This window comes from Brachypodium distachyon, chromosome 4 (genome assembly GCF_000005505.3).
Source record: "Brachypodium distachyon strain Bd21 chromosome 4, Brachypodium_distachyon_v3.0, whole genome shotgun sequence".
NCBI lineage: Eukaryota > Viridiplantae > Streptophyta > Magnoliopsida > Poales > Poaceae > Brachypodium > Brachypodium distachyon.
The window spans coordinates 20,588,127-20,605,041 of NC_016134.3; the positions used below are offsets into that span (position 1 = coordinate 20,588,127).

The 16,915-nt window shown below is 56.0% G+C and overlaps 1 protein-coding gene across 1 annotated transcript; it reads right to left on the minus strand.

The window, feature by feature from the left end:
• Positions 1-15,345: 15,345 nt before the first annotated feature.
• LOC104584992 (brain acid soluble protein 1-like) lies at positions 15,346-16,329 on the minus strand. The gene is made up of 4 exons (XM_010240864.1): positions 16,258-16,329; positions 15,694-16,145; positions 15,469-15,613; positions 15,346-15,408 (listed from the first exon to the last, which is right to left on the minus strand). Exons 1-4 carry the CDS (start codon positions 16,327-16,329, stop codon positions 15,346-15,348), a joined length of 732 nt encoding a protein of 243 aa, XP_010239166.1.
• Between the last annotated feature and the right edge of the window lie 586 nt (positions 16,330-16,915).

The window sequence follows — 16,915 nt, forward strand, 5'->3', positions numbered from 1 at the left end:
CAACCCAACACTTGGATAAGGGCTTTTCAATCTGAATAACAACTGTGAGGTCTTTAACAAGTAAGTACTGTAATTGAATTCATTTTGTGATATTATCCAACTTAGTCATAGGTATATCATTTAGTAATCTAATTGTTTGCTACCATGTGCATGTCTCATAGGTATATCCTAGAAGCCAGAGAACTGCCTATCCTAACTATGATAGAGAGGATCAAGTACTGATGGAAAGGTTCTATAATAAGAAAAAGGAAGCACAAAACTGGTCTGGATCCATTTGCCCCAAAATAAGGAAAAGGTTGGCAAAGAACATAGAGTGGGCCAACACTTGTTATGTTGCAGAAGCTGGTGAGGGGGTGTTTGATGTAGCAGATAGGGGCACCAATTATATAGTTGAGCTATTTGTGAAGAGTTGCAGCTGTAGGAGGTGGAACCTGACAGGGATACCATGTTCTCATGCCATAGCTTGCATGAGACATGAAAGAATTGCGCCTAAGTCTCAAGTTCACAGTTGTTATTCAATAGAGACTTTCTGCAAAGCATATGGCCAGATCATTATGCCATGCAAGGACAGAAAAGAATGGCAGAAGATGAATGGATGCCCAATTTTGCCACCCCTTTATTTGAAGAAAGTTGGGAGGCCTGCTAGAAACAGAATGAAAACACCACATGAGATTGCTGCACAAGGAGGTGGCAACAGAATGACAAGGCATGGTGTGGTCATTCACTGCAGTCACTGTGGAGATCCAAACCATAACAGGAAAGGACGTGCAAGGTTCAAAGCTGGACTACCACCTACAGTAGCCCCACAAAGGCATGGTACCAGGCAGAGGAAAAGAAGGGCTGCACCTAGTGCTGCAAACCAAGAAGATAGTGGGCAACCTGAGCATGAAGATGGTGGGCAACCTGAGGTGCATTATGTTGATTCATCTGAGCATGATGAGCCTGTCATTACACAACTAAATCAACAGGTAACTACAAACTTGTGTGTTTCTCTGTTTTCATACACTTACGAACAGCTGGTCAGCTTTGTGACTCCTTTGTCTATGTTACTTACTTGTAATAGGCACAAGTTGGGCCACAGAACATGCAATCAGAGTGGCCACAAAGTTCTTCTCAGCACACTGAACATACCATGTTGAATGTAATGATGGCAGATGTAAGCTTATACAATGCTATGATTCATTTAATGCTAAGAGCTACTCAATTCTGCTATACTCAATTTGTGAACATACCATGCACATTAAACTGTTACATCCCTTGGTATTGCAGAGACCTATGCCCAAGGTTGTCAATTTTGTACCAAGATCCCTTCCAGACAGCTCTTTTATCTTAGCTGCTAGGGATGAACTTACACCTGTTGGTAATGCACTCAATTTAGGAAGCACATCAATTAGTACACATCACTTGCAGCAGAAGGTTCAGGCTATGAAGTATGCCAAAAGCAAAGTGTTTGCTGTACGAAGAGAAGAAACACTTGAAGCCAAGTATGAGTCACATCACAAGCAAGTTGCAGCAGTGCTTGCAAAGAGGAAGGAAGCAGCAGAAAAGAAGGCAGCTGATGCTCTAACTGCAAAAAAGGAGGCACAAGCAAAGAAGTTGGCAGTAGCAGAAGCAAAGAAGAGGGAGGCGCAAGCAAAGAAGGCAGCCCTGTTGGAGGCAAAGAAGCTGGCTGCAGCTGAGAAGAGTCAAGCAGCTGACGCACAAGGAAGATAGCAGCTGAACAGAAGGAGGCTGGAATGAAGCAAAGGCAAGAAGCTGCAGTTGCCAAAAGAGCAGGCATTGCAATGGCAAGAGAAGATGCACAAGCAAAGAAGAAAACCAAGAAGGACTCTATGTTTGACATTTTCAGATGAACTTGGTTATTGGAGCTATGAGCTTGGTTATCCATACTCTGCACTTTTTTTTACATACTTTGCACTTTACTTGGAGTACTCTTTAACTTGTGTGGTGAACTTGGTTATTTTGGAGTTGTGAACTGTGAACCATGTTGCATTTTGGAGCTACGAACTAGGTTATTCTGTCAGCTAAGTTGTAAGCACAGTGTCGAAAGCTTTTTACTAAATTTTTGTTGAAGACTAATTCTGGGTTGCTGTGTTTCATATATTTCTGTTTTTCATGCGGCAAGGTTTTGCATTTCAGTCATCCTGGAGCTAGTCTTGCGTCAACTTTCTGCCATATTTGACCATTTGATCATAGAACAATTGAGCACCAGGCCACCATGCTTGATAGAGCTAGCAGCGCTGCTACTGGCGGCGGCGGAAGACATGGCAAAGCAACGACGGCGGCGGTGGAGACTGGGAAAGGGCGACGGCTACGAGGCCAGCGTTAAGTATTCGTAGGAGAAATTGATGACCTTCACCAGCAATTGATCTCTGGTTTTCAAAGAAAATGAGAGAAATGAGAAAGGGGGGGTGGGGGGAGAAAGATTTACATTGGCGGGTGGACCAGTCAACTCCATACCGTATGCCACGTGTCGAGAATACGCCCAAACGTACGCGGTGACCGTATGTGGACCAGTCTGTCAAGTATAGGAATCGTATTTTGCACTTTCTTGAATACAGTGACCAAACTGAACCCTGCTGCCAAGTACAAGTACGGTGGATGCATTTACTCTAGAAATATTATGAGATTTTATTTGGAGTTTATTCAAACTTATTTTAATACAAAACTACTTATAAATAGTTTTAATACAAAACTATTTATAAACTATGTTTTCTAAGCCTACAACACTTATTTTGATTTACTTCAATTATTTAGAGTTCATATGGTATTTATAAAAGCATATTTGAATTTCTGCGTTTTGTTTGATTTCAAAAGGGCCATAAACCCAAAAGCCACCCTCTTCAGTCACGGAGTCGCTAGCCTGTTCCGACGACTCCGAGGACTCGTCAGCCAACTCTTCCTCCCCAGCAGGAGGAGGTTGACTCAAGGGATCTTCGAGTCCGTACAACCAGCAAACTAGTCAGTAGCTTACAAATACAAGCTCAAAACAGCAGAAATGTAAATTACCTCTTCCCTCGGCCTGTCAGGGCCATAAGGGACTACTGGTGAGTCGATCTTGCACGGAGTCGCGTCGGTCAGGGTCGTCAACCTTCGCACCTGCGACTCCAATTCGTTCAAAGATAGTTCTTTCGCGTTCACCCGAGTGGTATCCCCGGGTCCTTCGAATGACCACATTGGGTGAACGTGAGCCTGTAGCGGCTGGATCCTCATCCTGAGGAACTGAGCTATCAGGTGAACACCTGTCAGCCCCTGTGCCACAAGGGAGTGCATCCTAGCCATCAGGGAGGTCGCCTCAGACCTCTCTGCAGGCATCAGTTCATGGCTCCATGCCGCCGTCTTCTTTGTCTTCTTCTTGATTGAGAAGGCAGGAATACTCGGATCGGCACCCAAGGCGTCAGCTTGGACATAGAACCACTTCGACCTCCAGCTTTGCACAGATTCGCGCTGCTGGAGGGAGAAGTATTTGGCGTCGGGCCTCACCTGGAAGTTGACGCTCCCAACGGCGTCCGCCTTTTCGCCTTTGATCATAAAGATCCGCTTCCAGAGCCCCCAATGTGGGCTCACCCTCAAGAAGCATTCGCACAGCGTGATGAAGCACGCAACGTGCAAATAGGAGTTTGGGGGCAGATCGTGAAGCTGCAGCCCATAGGCTAACAGCATAGCACGGAAAAAGGCATGAAGGGGAAAAGAAATCCCCACGGCACATAGTCGAGGAAGACAACCCGCTCACCTAGCAACGGTTGCGGGTACTCCTTTGCCGGGAAGCGAACCTTGTCAGGGCCTCCCGGCAACAATCCCTCATCCTAGAGTTCCAGGATCTTGACGCGATGGTCAGCCACGCCGGGCCAAGGGACGACTCCCTTGCCAGCATCTGCTTTGCCGGCATCGGTCTTCGAACCCGCAGCCTTGGTCTTGCCCATCTTTGGATGGTGTGAGATTCTTGGTCGCTGAAGAATCTTGCGAAAAGTTTTTTGCTATGGAGGCAGAGAGCTCGAGCGCTTGAACCAGGTTTGCAAGGAAGAAGAGAGGTAAAAGGCATTCCCTTTCCACCCTCCTCTTTATATAGGCTGAATCCGGGCGAAGAATCTGGGCCCCAAGATCCTTATCTTGGCCACGTGTCCCACATCGATCGGGATGTGAAGCGGTGAAAACAGAAACGGACACCCATGTTTCGGGCGCAAGAATCGATGAAATCATTATGCCTTATTTACTGCGCGAAGTGTGATCGTTTTCCCACTGACGCACGCCAACAGTGTGCCTAACTGTCAGGCTAGATTGTGTACCCGGTCACATCGGTTGACCCAACGGCTCTTCACCTCCATATCATGACTTAAAAGCTATCTTTCAAGTAGGGTGGTGGAGTTTACCATAAGAATGTTGAGACTCGTTGTTTATATTTGTTAAAGACTTCATACAATCAGCTATTGTCTGCTCTTTACTTACAATAGTAAAAACAGGGTAATGATCCTGACACAAAACAGTCGATTTCATATAGTCGACTCAATTAAGTCGCACCAGCTGTGTCACCTCGGTTGTTATTCTCATTCGCACAACAGTAAGCCTCTTGGATTTCGTCCAAAGAGCCTGGAGCCGCACCAGCTGCGCTGCTCTAGTAAACCCATTCTCATTGCATGAAGATAAGCCTCATGGATCATTCCATCGAGCCTGAAATCGTACCAGCTGCGTATTTCAGCAAACCCATGCTCATTGCATGAAGATAAGACCCGAAAGTTCTCTTTCGGGCCTGAAATCGTACCAGCTATGTTATTCCAGCCTAGTCCATACTCATTGTATGAAGGTAAGTCCTAAAATCTAGGCCTGGATATGCATCGACCGCATCCTTCCTGTAATAATTCTCACTTAACGGTCGCTCCCTACAACCATGTTCATTACATGAAGATAAGCGTAGGCTTCCTATAGGACCTGGAAACGTACCAGCTGCGTATCTCCAGAACATACAATCTTGACAAACCGAGTCGAGTACTTAAAAACTGGAATTCGACTCTATAAGACCCCAGCAGGCTAAGTCAAAATTCGCCAGTCGCCAGGTTCGAGCCCGGGGACTCGAATGCTGATGAAAGCTAGTGTTGTATTCGCCCTAGAGTGATTAACTGGACTCGACTTCTCGAGTATCTGGGCACATTAAGCATGTATCCCTATCACCCCTACTCATCGCATTGATCCGCTATCAATATCATATTGTGAAACTGTTACTTAACAGTCAAACACTGAAGCATCAGCTCAGACATTCTCTGAGTCGAAATACTTCTCATTCGAACAAGTCGATAAAATTCCAAGTTTGCAGTACTGTGCAACTGGCTCAACAGCTAAATGAGTTCATTCTTTACGGGAAAAGTCCCTAGTCAAGTCTTCGACTCAACCAGGCACTTGGGGGCTACTGATGTGGTTATGACTAACCACGTACTCGACTCGAGCATACCCGGTTGTCATACCAGTGGCCCGCGGGGTCCCACTGATACGGGACGCGTGGGTCGCCAGTAACGAAGCCCCGTCAGGAAGGCCACCCGGGAAGCGATGAGTCCGGAGAGCCAGCCTCGAAGAAACGGCTCTTGGTGGGGGAGAAGCTAAGGGCCGAGTACAAGAAGCCCAAGGAACCCCGGTCCCGGGAAGCTGAAGAAATGCCTCCCGGCAACCAGCCGAGTGCGCTAGCCGGGAAGGTGCACCCTAGCAACCCGCGCTCGGGCATGCAGGTGGGACCCGCAGAACAGTGAAGACAGGACAAGATGGCGGGCGCAGTGCATTTAATGCACCGACATGAGTTTTATCTGCAGGAATAGGCTTGCAGAGCAAGGCTAGGGCGACTACCCGACGAACCATCTTTTCTACCGTATACAGTAGACAGGGCGCTGCATGGCGTCCAACGCGGATCAACCAAAGTGTATCTCGTGTGGCCGTGACACGCGTCTGGGAAACGTGTCACGCTGCATGCTTAGGCACCTGTGGTATCCCCTTGTCTATAAAAGGAGGACCAATGCCACCGGTCAAAGGGTTCCAACCCCAGTTATGAGAACATAGCATCGCGCTCACCCAAGTAGGCAACCCAGGAACTCCCCGGGTGATCTGTACGCACTCAATCTTGTGAATTCAACTCAAAGCAGGACGTAGGGTATTACACCTCCGGGTGGCCCAAACTTGGGTAAACTCTCGTGTGTACACTTTGTGTCTATCGCCACGCCGGCGATCACCGGAGCGATCACCTCGCCTTCCACCGAACCAAAAAGGGGGTGCTTGGCATCCCCGGTGCCGGAGACCGTGCTCCGACATCTGGTGCGCCAGGTAGGGGGGCGTGCAGAGAGCTTCGGGTGACCGCTGGCGTCATCGTCATCAACATCGGCTCCTCTGTCTACGACGTCTTCGACATTTAACTCGCCATGCCACCCAAGAAGGCAGACGAACCCCGAGTCGACTTGCGCGACACTCTCGCCATGCGCACTCGATGCCATGACGCTGCACGCGCGTCACATGCACAAGGGGACCCCACCTACCCCTCCTCGGCCGTCGGCGGAAAACTTGACTAGGGGGCCTACGGCTCCCAGTGCTGCAGCCAGTCGTGCGAGCGGCCACAAAGCCGCACGCGCCGGCCAGCGAGTCCACTCGCGGCCCGAAGACGCGCAGCGACAGCTGTGCCACGAGCACAGCGCGTCGCGTGCGACGCCGACGGAGTCTTGCCCCACACACCCGAGGGCACCAGGTGACAGGGCGGAGGGCAGCCGATCGGAGAATCGGCAGCCTCCCGCCAAGACCTCGGCAGAAGCCATTATAGCCGCACGTGTCATGGTGCGCTACGGGCCACCGCAAGGCACGCCGGCGCATGAAGCGTGGAGAGAAGAGTTGGACGCGCTCCTCGCACTCGCCGCCTAGCAGCCGCAAGGCGAGGGCGCCCCGGTTGGTTCAGGCCGGGCGCAGAACCTGGGACGCGGAGACGCACCCCGTGCCTCAGGGCACGGACAACACCCTCGCCCGCCGGGAGAGCAAGGAGGCAAAGATCCCGTGGGGTCCTCGGACTCGTCACCGACCGTTATAGCCGCGCGAGGCGTCCTGAACGCCCGCCAACAGGAAGACCTCCGCCTGCGCTTGGAGCGCCGGCATCGGCGTGAAGCAGAACGCCCGCGCCCAGAGGAGCAGGAAGATGCTCCCATGGGTGGCGAGGACGGCTGTGCCGCGTTCACTCGCGAGCTGCGGGTGACATGGCCCCGCAAGTTCCAAGCGCCGGCGCTCGGGGCGTACGACGGGACCGTGAACCCCAAGGATTTTCTCCTGACCTACACGTTGGACATGCACGCCATTGGCACCGACGACAAGGTCAGGGCCAACTAGTTCCCGATGGACCTCAAAGGATCAGCGAGGATTTGATTGTTCAACCTGCCCGCCGGGTCCATAGCCTCCTGGGCTGACCTCGCAAGCAGTTCGTGAACACGTTCCAGGGAGGCTACAAGCGCCCGGGAACCATGGCGGAACTACACAAGGTCGTGCAGAAACCGGGGGAGACGTTGCGGGACTTCATCAACAGGTTCTCCAACCTCTCCTACTCCATCCCTGAGGCGGAAGCGGCTGCCATCATCAACACGTACGCCATCAACATTCGAGACCCGAAGATGCGTGAGAAGCTCAACACGCACCGGATACGGACCACAAGGGATCTCTACGCTCTCGCGCACAAGTGCGCGATAGCCGAGGAAGGGCGCTTGGTGCCCGAGCTTGCCGCCAAAGCAGCGGCAAACCCACCGGAGGGCTCTGGGAAGAAGAGCTCCCGGAAACGCGGCGGGAAGCAAGTGCTTGCCGCGGAACCGGAGGCTCCAGAGGCCCACCAAGAAGGCGGCGTCGGCGGGAGCATCGTGTAGCAAGACGGCAGCGTGACGCCAACGCCACCCAAGCGCTGCCCCATCCACACCAACGCCACCCACGACGCGCAAGACTGCCGCACTCTCCTGACCATCAAGGAGAAGCGCCCGTAGCGCCCCGAGGAGCGCTGCGCTGCCGGGGCTTGCTTCAACTGCGGGGACATCGGGCACCTCTCCCGGGACTGCGCGAACAACCCCCACGGTGGAGCAGGCCGGGCGCAGCCGGCGGCGACAAAGCAGAACCTGCGGGGGGTCGCGGTCAAGCGCGCGGCAGCAAGGACCAACCTCCCTAGGGACGCGACATGCCTCGCGCCGAGTAGGGCGAGGATGACTACAGTGACGACGCCGACGAGCCCGGCTTCTAGGAGCCTCGCGACGTCTCCTGCATCCATGGGGGAGCGTATGCTCTCACGTCTCACGCTGCCGTGAAGCGGCTCACGCGTGAGGTCTGCGCCCTCCTCCCCAGCGTGGAGGCACAGCAGCCGTTGAGGTGGTCGATGTGCCGATCACCTTCAACTCGGACGATCACCCGATCCGTCCCTTAGGTTCAAGGGTGCTCCCCCTCGTGGTGTCGCCGATCATAAACAATGTGACGGTGACCAAAGTTCTGGGGGACAGCGGGGCAAGCCTCAACCTGCTGTCCGCCAAGCTGGTGGAGAAACTTCAGCTGCCCCTGGAGCAGATGAAGCCCACCGACCCGTTCCGGGGGATCAACCCCGGAGTGGTGCAACCATGGGGGGAATCACGCTCTCGATGACCTTCGATTCCCGCGAAGCATTTCGGACTGAGCACATCGTTTTCGAGGTGGCTCACACCCCATTGCCATACAACGGGATCATTGGTCGGCCAACGCTGATCAAGTTCATGGCAGCAACCCATTGTGCCTATGGCGTGATGACGATGCCGTCAACATACGGCGTACTCTCCATCAAGTGCGACCTGAAGGACGTTGTTTGGTGCGTGGGCGAGGTCGTGAAGACCTCCGCAGTGGCAGATCCCGGCGACTATGACGTTCCCGGGAGAAAGGATCCACTTGCGGGTGAACAACCCACACAGAAGAAGGCGTGAGCCGCTCCTGGGCAGGATGCCGGGGGCAGCTCCAGCTCCAACCTGCGCGTAAACAAGGGCAAGAAGCTGAAGGAGGAGGGCACCAAGGTCAAGAAGGTGCCCCTGCATGCCGGCAACAAAGCACGCACTGTCTCCATCGGTGCGAGCAAATAGCAAAGCGCCCTCATCGCCTTCCTCCTGGAGAACTCTGACGTGTTCGCTTGGGAGCCGTCAGATCTTCTCGGAGTCCCTAGGGAGGTGATCGAGCATCGATTGGCGGTGCGGCCAGACGCGTGGCCCCTTCAAGCAGAAGGTTCGCCGGCAAGCACAAGAACGCAAGGACTTCATCCAGCAGGAAGTGAAGAAGCTCAAGAACGCCGGGGCGATCAGGGAAGTGTTGTACTGTACTTGCTTAGCAAACCCTATTGTAGTCCCTAAAGCTGGAAATAAGTTGCGCATGTGTGTAGATTTTAGTGATCTTAACCGTGCATGTCCTAAGGATCCCTTCCCTATACCCCGAATCGATCAAATAGTAGATTCTACAGCAGGTTGTGAGTCTTTGTGCTTTCTAGATGCATTCTCCGGCTACCATCAGATTTCGACGAGGAGAAAACAACGTTTATCACCCCGGTTGGCTGCTACTGTTACACGTGCATGCCTTTCAGGTTGAAGAACGCGGGCTCAACATTCCAGCGCGCCCTGCGCGATTATCTGGGGCCCCAGCTAGGCCGGAACATCGAGATCTACATGGACGATATCGTCGTCAAGCCACGGCGTAGGGACTCGCTCGTCGGCGACCTGCAGGAGACGTTTGACAACCTCCGCAGGATCAAGCTCAAGCTTAACCCTGAGAAGTGCACATTCGATGTGGGCTCGGGGCACTTGCTGGGCTTCTTGGTCTCTCACAGGGGAATCGAAGCCAATCCACAGAAGATCGAAGCGATCGAGCAGATGGAGGCACCTCGCAAGGTTAGAGACGTCCGGCGCCTCAACGGGTTCGTGGCGTCACTTGGGCATTTCATCTCAAGACTGGGCGAGTGAGCCCTGCCTTTCTTCAAGGTTATGAAGAAGAAGGGTCCAATCAATTGGACTCCCGAGGCGGAAGCGGCGTTCCAGGACTTGAAGAGGTACCTGAAGTCGCCGCCCGTCCTCGTCGCCCCCAAGACGGGCGAGCCGTTGCTGCTGTACCTGACAACGACGGATCAGGTAGTGAGCTCCGTGCTCGTTGCCGAAAGAGAAGAGCAAGTCCCGGGGGCTGAGAAGGAAGGGCCGGGGGCTACCGGTGAGGCGAAGGAACCCCCCGGCTACCCCCTCTGGCCCTAGATCCCGGGGACAGTCCGCGCAGGCTACCCACCGCAAGCGGCTAGTGCAGCATCCCGTGTACTTCGTTAACACGGTGCTGCGTGATGACCGGGTACGGTACCCGCAGGTCCAGAAGCTTCTGCTTGGGATCCTGCTTGCTTCAAGGAAGTTGCGCCATTACTTTCAGGCGCACAGCATCACGGTGGTGTTGGGGCTTTGCTTAGAGAGGGCCCTCACCAACCGTAAAGCCACCGGGAGGGTGGCCAAGTGGAGGATGGAGCTGGCGGAGTTCGGGCTACGTTTCGCAAACACCAAGAGCATCAAGAGCACCGCACTCGCTGACTTCGTCGCAGAGTGGACGTCGACGGGCATAGAGGACGAAGAGCCGGAAGCGAGCCTTCCGGGCACATTGGACGAAGGGTACTGGGTCATGTACTTCAACGGTGCCTTCTGCTTGCAGGGCACCGGTGTCGGAGTGGTGATCGAGTCGCCCACTGAGACCAGCTCAAGTTCGTGATACAGCTCGACTTCGCCAACTCCACCAACAACACAACAGAGTACGAAGGGCTGCTTGCCGGGCTGCACGCGGCGATTGCCCTCGACATCAAGTGCTTGGCTGTTCGCGGGGACTCCCAACTCGTGATCAACCAGGTAAATAAGGACTACGACTGCCCCCAGATGGCAGCGTACGTGGAGGAAGTGCAAAATTGGAGTCCAAGTTCAAAGGACTTCGGTTTGAGCACGTGAAACGCAAGGACAACTTTGTTGCGGATGAACTGTCCAAATGGGCAGCGGAACGCAGCAAGGTGCCTCCTGGGGTGTTCGTGCAGAGGCAGTCGAAGCCCTCTGTCGACCCCAAGACAGTTGCCGGGGAAGCCCCTCCGGCAACTCAAACGACCTTGCAGTTGTGGGGGACCATGCCGCCAAGTTGGTGGCATACACTAGCCGGGAGCCACCCACCCTGGGGGACGGATATTATTCGCTACCTCAAGGACGGGACCCTCCCGGAGGAAGACATTGCCGCGGAGCGAGTAGCCCGGCAAGCTAAGATGTATGCCCTGGTGGACGGAGAACTCTACCGGAGGCGTTCTAACGGAGTCATACTCCTCTGCGTGCCCCAGGAGGAAGGGCGTGCGTTGCTGGAAGATATACATTGAGGCACATGCTCACACCATGTGGCCTCCAGGGCACTAGCTAGGAAAGCGTTCCGGCATGGCTTCTCCTGGCCGATAGCATAGCCGATGCCGAACAATTAGTCAAGACCTGTGAAGCATGCCAATTTCACGCCAAGAAGAGCAACCAACCAGCACAAGCCCTGCAAATCATCCCGTCCTCATGGCCGTTCGCGGTCTGGGGGCTGGACATCGTCTGCAAGTTGCCAAGAACAGTTGGCGGCTACGAGTACCTGCTTGTGGCCATCGACAAGTTCTCGAAGTGGATTGAGGTGGAGCCTGTCCGAGCCGTCACGGCGTAGGCAGCCATCAAGTTTTTCAAGGGCATTGTGTGCCGGTTTGGTGTGCCTAACGGCATCATCACCGACAACGGCACGCAATTCACTAGTGCGGTGTTCCAAGCTTACAGCGAGGACATGGGCACTAAGATTCACTTTGCCTCTGTTGCTCATCCGAGGAGCAATGGGCAAGTTGAGCGAGCCAACGCAGGAGTGCTGCGGGGGCTCAAGACGAGAACCTTTGACAAGCTCCAGGGCCACGGGAAACACTGGGTTGAAGAACTCCAGCCCGTGCTGTGGTCACTGCGGACCACACCGAGTCGGGCGACGGGTCAAACTCCGTTTCCCTCGTCTACGGGGCAGAAGCTGTGCTGCCCCTCGAGCTCAAGTATGGGTCACCTTGGGTACGCGCATACGGCGACAAGAGCCAACACACGGAGAGGATTGATGACCTTACCTTCATCGAGGAGATTCGATGCCGGGCTGCTGTGCGAGCTGCAGGCTACCAGCAGGGACTCCGTCATTATCACGACAGGAGAGTCCGTCCCCGGGGGCTCGAGGTTGGAGACCTCGTCCTGCGCCGGATACAAGAAACGAAGGCCGGGAACAAGTTGACTCCAATCTGGGAAGGCCCTTTCTGGGTAGTGCAGGTGACCAGACCGGGGCTGTCTGGCTGGAAACCGAAGAAGGCTTGCCGGTGCCCAATAGTTGGACCATTGAGCACTTACGCAAGTTCTACCCGTGAAACGGTGGCGCCTTACCCATGGGTGATGCTGCGGCAGCGTGCCTCTTTAAGCTAGTGTAGCCGGACAAAGCCCGATTGTAATCCGCTAGCAAAAAGACGAATAAAGATAAGTGTTGCTTCAATGAATGTTATCCTTTGCTATTTGTCAATGTTTCTGTCTCCTGCTCTAGGTCCACAGAATTGTCTCCTCATCCTTGGCTGTGAGCAGGGGGCTGCCGGAACCCCGAAAACCAAACTCGTTGCCGGGACGCCCCGGAACGAGGCCTAGCAGTTGCCGGACCCGTCTGCAACGTGCTACGTGCTAGGGAGGCACCATGGGAACAGAAGGATACTAACACCTAAGTCTGAGGTCGACTCTTCTGTGCCCAAGGGCTGGGAGGCAGGAGGTTATCCAATTTATATTGTTTTTCGTGCATTTCGGAAAAAAAATTACTAGGCACCTTGGGCACTGCAGGAATCTGACATGCAGGATAGAGATGAGGCAAAGGCACACTGTGATGCTCGTGGGGTGGTCACGGGTACCGTCGTCTTTCGAGTAAGTTATACATATATGGCAATTGCTTCGAGGCTTGATGCAGGAAACTAAGACAGGGCCAGTGCCTCCACGCGGCGGTGGTCCCGGGCGTGTGGAGGCAAGAGCGGCGCTTCGGCTATTTAAGGAGACCAGGGCAGGTGCAACACCAGCAGCGGGCAAGAAAACAAGAGATGTCGCAGAGAGGCGATGGTGGTGCATCCCTCTGCGCTTGTCGCTGAGGGTGTTCCCACCATCGCGGCCCTGCCACATCTCTTATGGAATGACACCAGAAATGGCGATGCAGCGGGTGAGGGGCGTCATGAAGACGTTGTGGCGGTGCATGCCTCCGCGCATGCCGCTGGAGGGTGCACTGCCACAGCGTCCTTGCCACGGCTCTCAACAAGGCGAAACAAGTCCAAAAAGAACGGGAAGCTAAGTATCTCATTTTGGGTCCTTGGTTTCTCCCTTTAGTAACACTGGCTTGCTGAGGTAATCTCAGTCCCTGTGTTGCCGGAGCGTAGGAAGGACGCTTGCGGGGTGAGGATGCCCCCCACACGTGGCTCGCGGGCCCGTCCCGGAGGCGTGCGCGCTGGGGTAGTTAACCCGCAGGCGGAGTGACTAACCGCTGCTGTTTGGTCCTAGGTCGGCACTGCGGGTCCGTCCCGGGTCCCCAGTCGGGCCAAGCACGTGGTTGGCGAGTCCCCGGGTACGCAGGGCTAAAACACGAGAAGGATAGAGCCCCTCCCCGGAAAGCTAGTCTTAGGCAAAGAAGCAAGTAAAAGTAACATTGGATATATTGAAGCTTGAGCAAACGAGTTAACAAGTAACACTGGTGATGACAAGGGAAAGCTAACATAAAAAGTTCTAAGGCGCCATGCGCCACTTGCAGGAAAACAGAAAAAAAAAAGGAAGGAAACTATGTGGGAGGTGCTCCCGGGGTGGTTGCATCAGTGCCAGGTGCATCCTCGGCATCAGGGGCTTCCCCGGCAACCTCCTCAGCAGCGGCTTCGTCTTCGTCGACCTTGCCCTGCATTTGCGCCACCATCTCGTCCTTGACGCCCTGCATCGCTTCCCGATGGGTCTTAGCTTCTTCCTTGTCCGACCAAGCTTCGAAGATCGACTCGAACGGGAAGTCGGGATGGGCTGAGTGGACCCGGGTGAGAATTTGCCCGGCGACCTACTCGGCCGCAAGGCCGACTTGCCGGTCGGCCATCACACAGCTCTGCAGGCCGCTCAGCCGGCCGACGAAGTCTGCGAAGAATGAAGTGAAGCTCCCATGTCTGCCCCATCGAAGGAAGCCATAGGGATGTCGAATCCCTGCAGTGCCTCCACCGCCGAGTTAGCCAGCTTCTTCAGCCTGGCCACCTCCCCTGCCCTGCGGGCCCGCAGCTCGGTGCACGCACCACGAGCCTCCTGGGCCTGCAGGTTGTGCTCGTGGCACTCGGACTTCAGCCTGCCGACCTCGGACGCCTTCTTGGTGTTGTCGTCGTCAACTTGCTGAAGTTCCTGCCGCACCATGTCGGGCTCGCCCTAAAGGTACGAGCTGGCATCTTGGGCAGCCTTGAGCTGCCCCGCAAGCTCGTGCTCCCGGGAGCGAGCCTAGTCCTGCAGCTCCTTCTCCCGGCGCGCTGAGGCTTCGGCTGCCGTTGCAGCCGCCATCTCTAGCTCTCTGACCTCACGGCGGAGACGCTTGATCTCCAGGGAGTAGCCCCTTAAACGCGTCCAGAGCCGCCTGGTGCTCTTCCTCGCTCTTGGCGTGAGCGGCTTTCACCAGCTCGAGCTCCCGCTGGTGCTCTTGCTTGAGATCCCACAGCTGCTGGAGGATTTCAGCCTCTGGCACCACTTGCACAGCGGGCGTCGCCCTGACTTGCCATGCCCGCTGGAGCTCCTCCCGGAGCCGCTGCAGCTCGGTACGCTGCTCCTCCGCTTCCCGTCGCGCTGCGCCCAGCTCCGCCACTATGCGGGCGTGGTGCTGTTGCGCGTCGTTGAAGAAATCGATGAACATCCGCTGCTGCTGCTGGATGTTGTCGATCACTTGGTGTCCCTGCTGGAACACGCTGGGGTCGAAGGTGATCCGACCCCAAGTCCGCCCGGCGAGCTCCCCTGCTCCTGGGCTGAAGGTGGCCCCGGCAGAGGAGGAGGACCCCGCCGCAATCGTCTGCGATCCCGAGGGCGCGTCAGTATTTGGCGACGCGCTCCCGGCTTGGCCAAGCCCTGCTGCGCCTTGCCCGTCCGAAGGGGCGGGTTGGGGGCTTGGGGGCTTCTCCAGAGCGCTGTCGCCTGCCTCGGCTGGCGGAGGCTGCTCCGTGTCACCCGCCTCAAATGGTCACGGCCCCGGCAGGCGCCGTGGCCGATTGATGAAGGGCTCCGACGGAGGCAACTTCCGTCGAAGCATCGTCGTCGACGTCACCAATGAGGTCGATTACCCGCACCTCTGTAGGCGCGGGAGCAGCCAGAACTGCTCCGACAACTGCACGAGGAGCACCTGCGTCAAGCATGGGAAATGGCGCGAATAGATAGAAGAAACGCTGGAACCCACACGTACCTGCCGCCGGGCCAGTGCCCTGCGATCTCGAATCGGGGACCCTTGGGCATCAGCAGCATCTTGCTCGCCACCGCCCGATGCCGGGCGTGGCTTCTTGGTTGGGGCTGCCGGCGACGCGCTGGTCTGCCCCCTCTTTCTCGACGAACTGGAAAGCACAAAAATAGATTAGTCAGGCACAAAGTAATTTCGTGAAATCAAGGGTGTTCTGGACAACATTGGACTTACCCCGCCGGTTTGAGCTTGAGCACCCTCTCCGCCAGGGTGCTCCTCACCGTAGGGCCGCTTCGTGCGGGGGGTGCTGTCGGAGTCGCCGGGGTGGTCAGGGCGGCTACTGCAACCGCATCGTTGCCGCCGGAGGCCCCAGTCCCCACGTCGCCGTGAGGCTCTTGAGGCTGCGGGCTGGCATCCTGCCTGCTCACCCTCTCCGCCGCGGACCGCCTCACTAGGGGGACGTCATCTTCCTCCTCGTCGTCCTCCGGCGCGACCCCGACTGTTGCCGGGGGAGCGTCGTCGTCGCCGTCGTCTTCATCGTCTTCCCTGAGGTCCCCTCCGACGCCCAGCGAGGAGACGTCGGAGTCCGAGCCCTCAGCCCTTGTGGAGGCCTGGCCTAGGCCCCCTTTCCCCGAGTCGGCAGCCGGCTCTTGGCCCTTGCGGGGCCTAGGCTGCGGGGCGGAGGGCTGCGCAGAGTGGGAGATCCCGGGCTCCCGGGTTCGGGATCCCGGCGTGGAGCGGTTGCGCTCCAAGCGGGGGCAACCGGTAAGGTTCGTCCTCGCCGGTGATGCTCTTCACCCAGAACTGCACCTCCCCCAGGAGGAGGTTCGTGTGCTGCAGCTGGGTCCGGTCGCCGGCCCCGGTGTACATCCACGCCGGCTGTGAGCGCCGCTGCAGGGGATCCACGCGCCTCCCGATGAAGTGGCGCGCCACATCCGTGTCTATGAGCCCAGCCTCACGGAGCGCCTTGATCTTTGCACAGATTGGGGCCAGCTCCTCGTCCTTCTGGTCGCGGAGCGTCCAGTCGTCAGAGCCCTGCGGAGGCCCGAGGGGCTCCTCGTGGAACTCCTGGAGCTCGTCAATGCGCACCCAGCACTAGTCACGGCGCCACTGTGCTCGATCTTCTTCTTCCTCAACTCGATGAATTCTGACTTGATCCTGTCGCGGAATCGGAACACTACTCCCGAGGACAGGGGAGCCTTCTTCTCCACCCGGGTAGTAGTAGTGGCGGAATAGTGCCACCGACGGCATCACCCCCACGAACGCTTCACAGAGGTGTTGGAAAACGGCCAATGTGAAGACGGACGTGGGGTGAAGCTGCGCCATGATGAGCCCGTAGGTCTCCATGATGGCTGAAAGGAAGTAGGAGTGCGGCGGCACGAACCCGGCGAGGATGAACCTCCTGAAGATCCGGAAGTAGTGCTCGTCGCGCGCCGCACTGACGGGGAGGACCCGC

Excerpts from the sequence above, each read along its gene's own strand:
- LOC104584992 (XM_010240864.1), bottom strand. The coding sequence starts at position 16,329 with ATGTACACCGGGGCCGGCGACCGGACCCAGCTGCAGCACACGAACCTC. Across the intron at positions 15,614-15,693 it reads CTCAAGCTCAAACCGGCGGG|TTCGTCGAGAAAGAGGGGGC; the intron begins GTAAGTCCAATG and ends TGTGCTTTCCAG. Across the intron at positions 15,409-15,468 it reads GGGCACTGGCCCGGCGGCAG|GTGCTCCTCGTGCAGTTGTC; the intron begins GTACGTGTGGGT and ends TGCTTGACGCAG.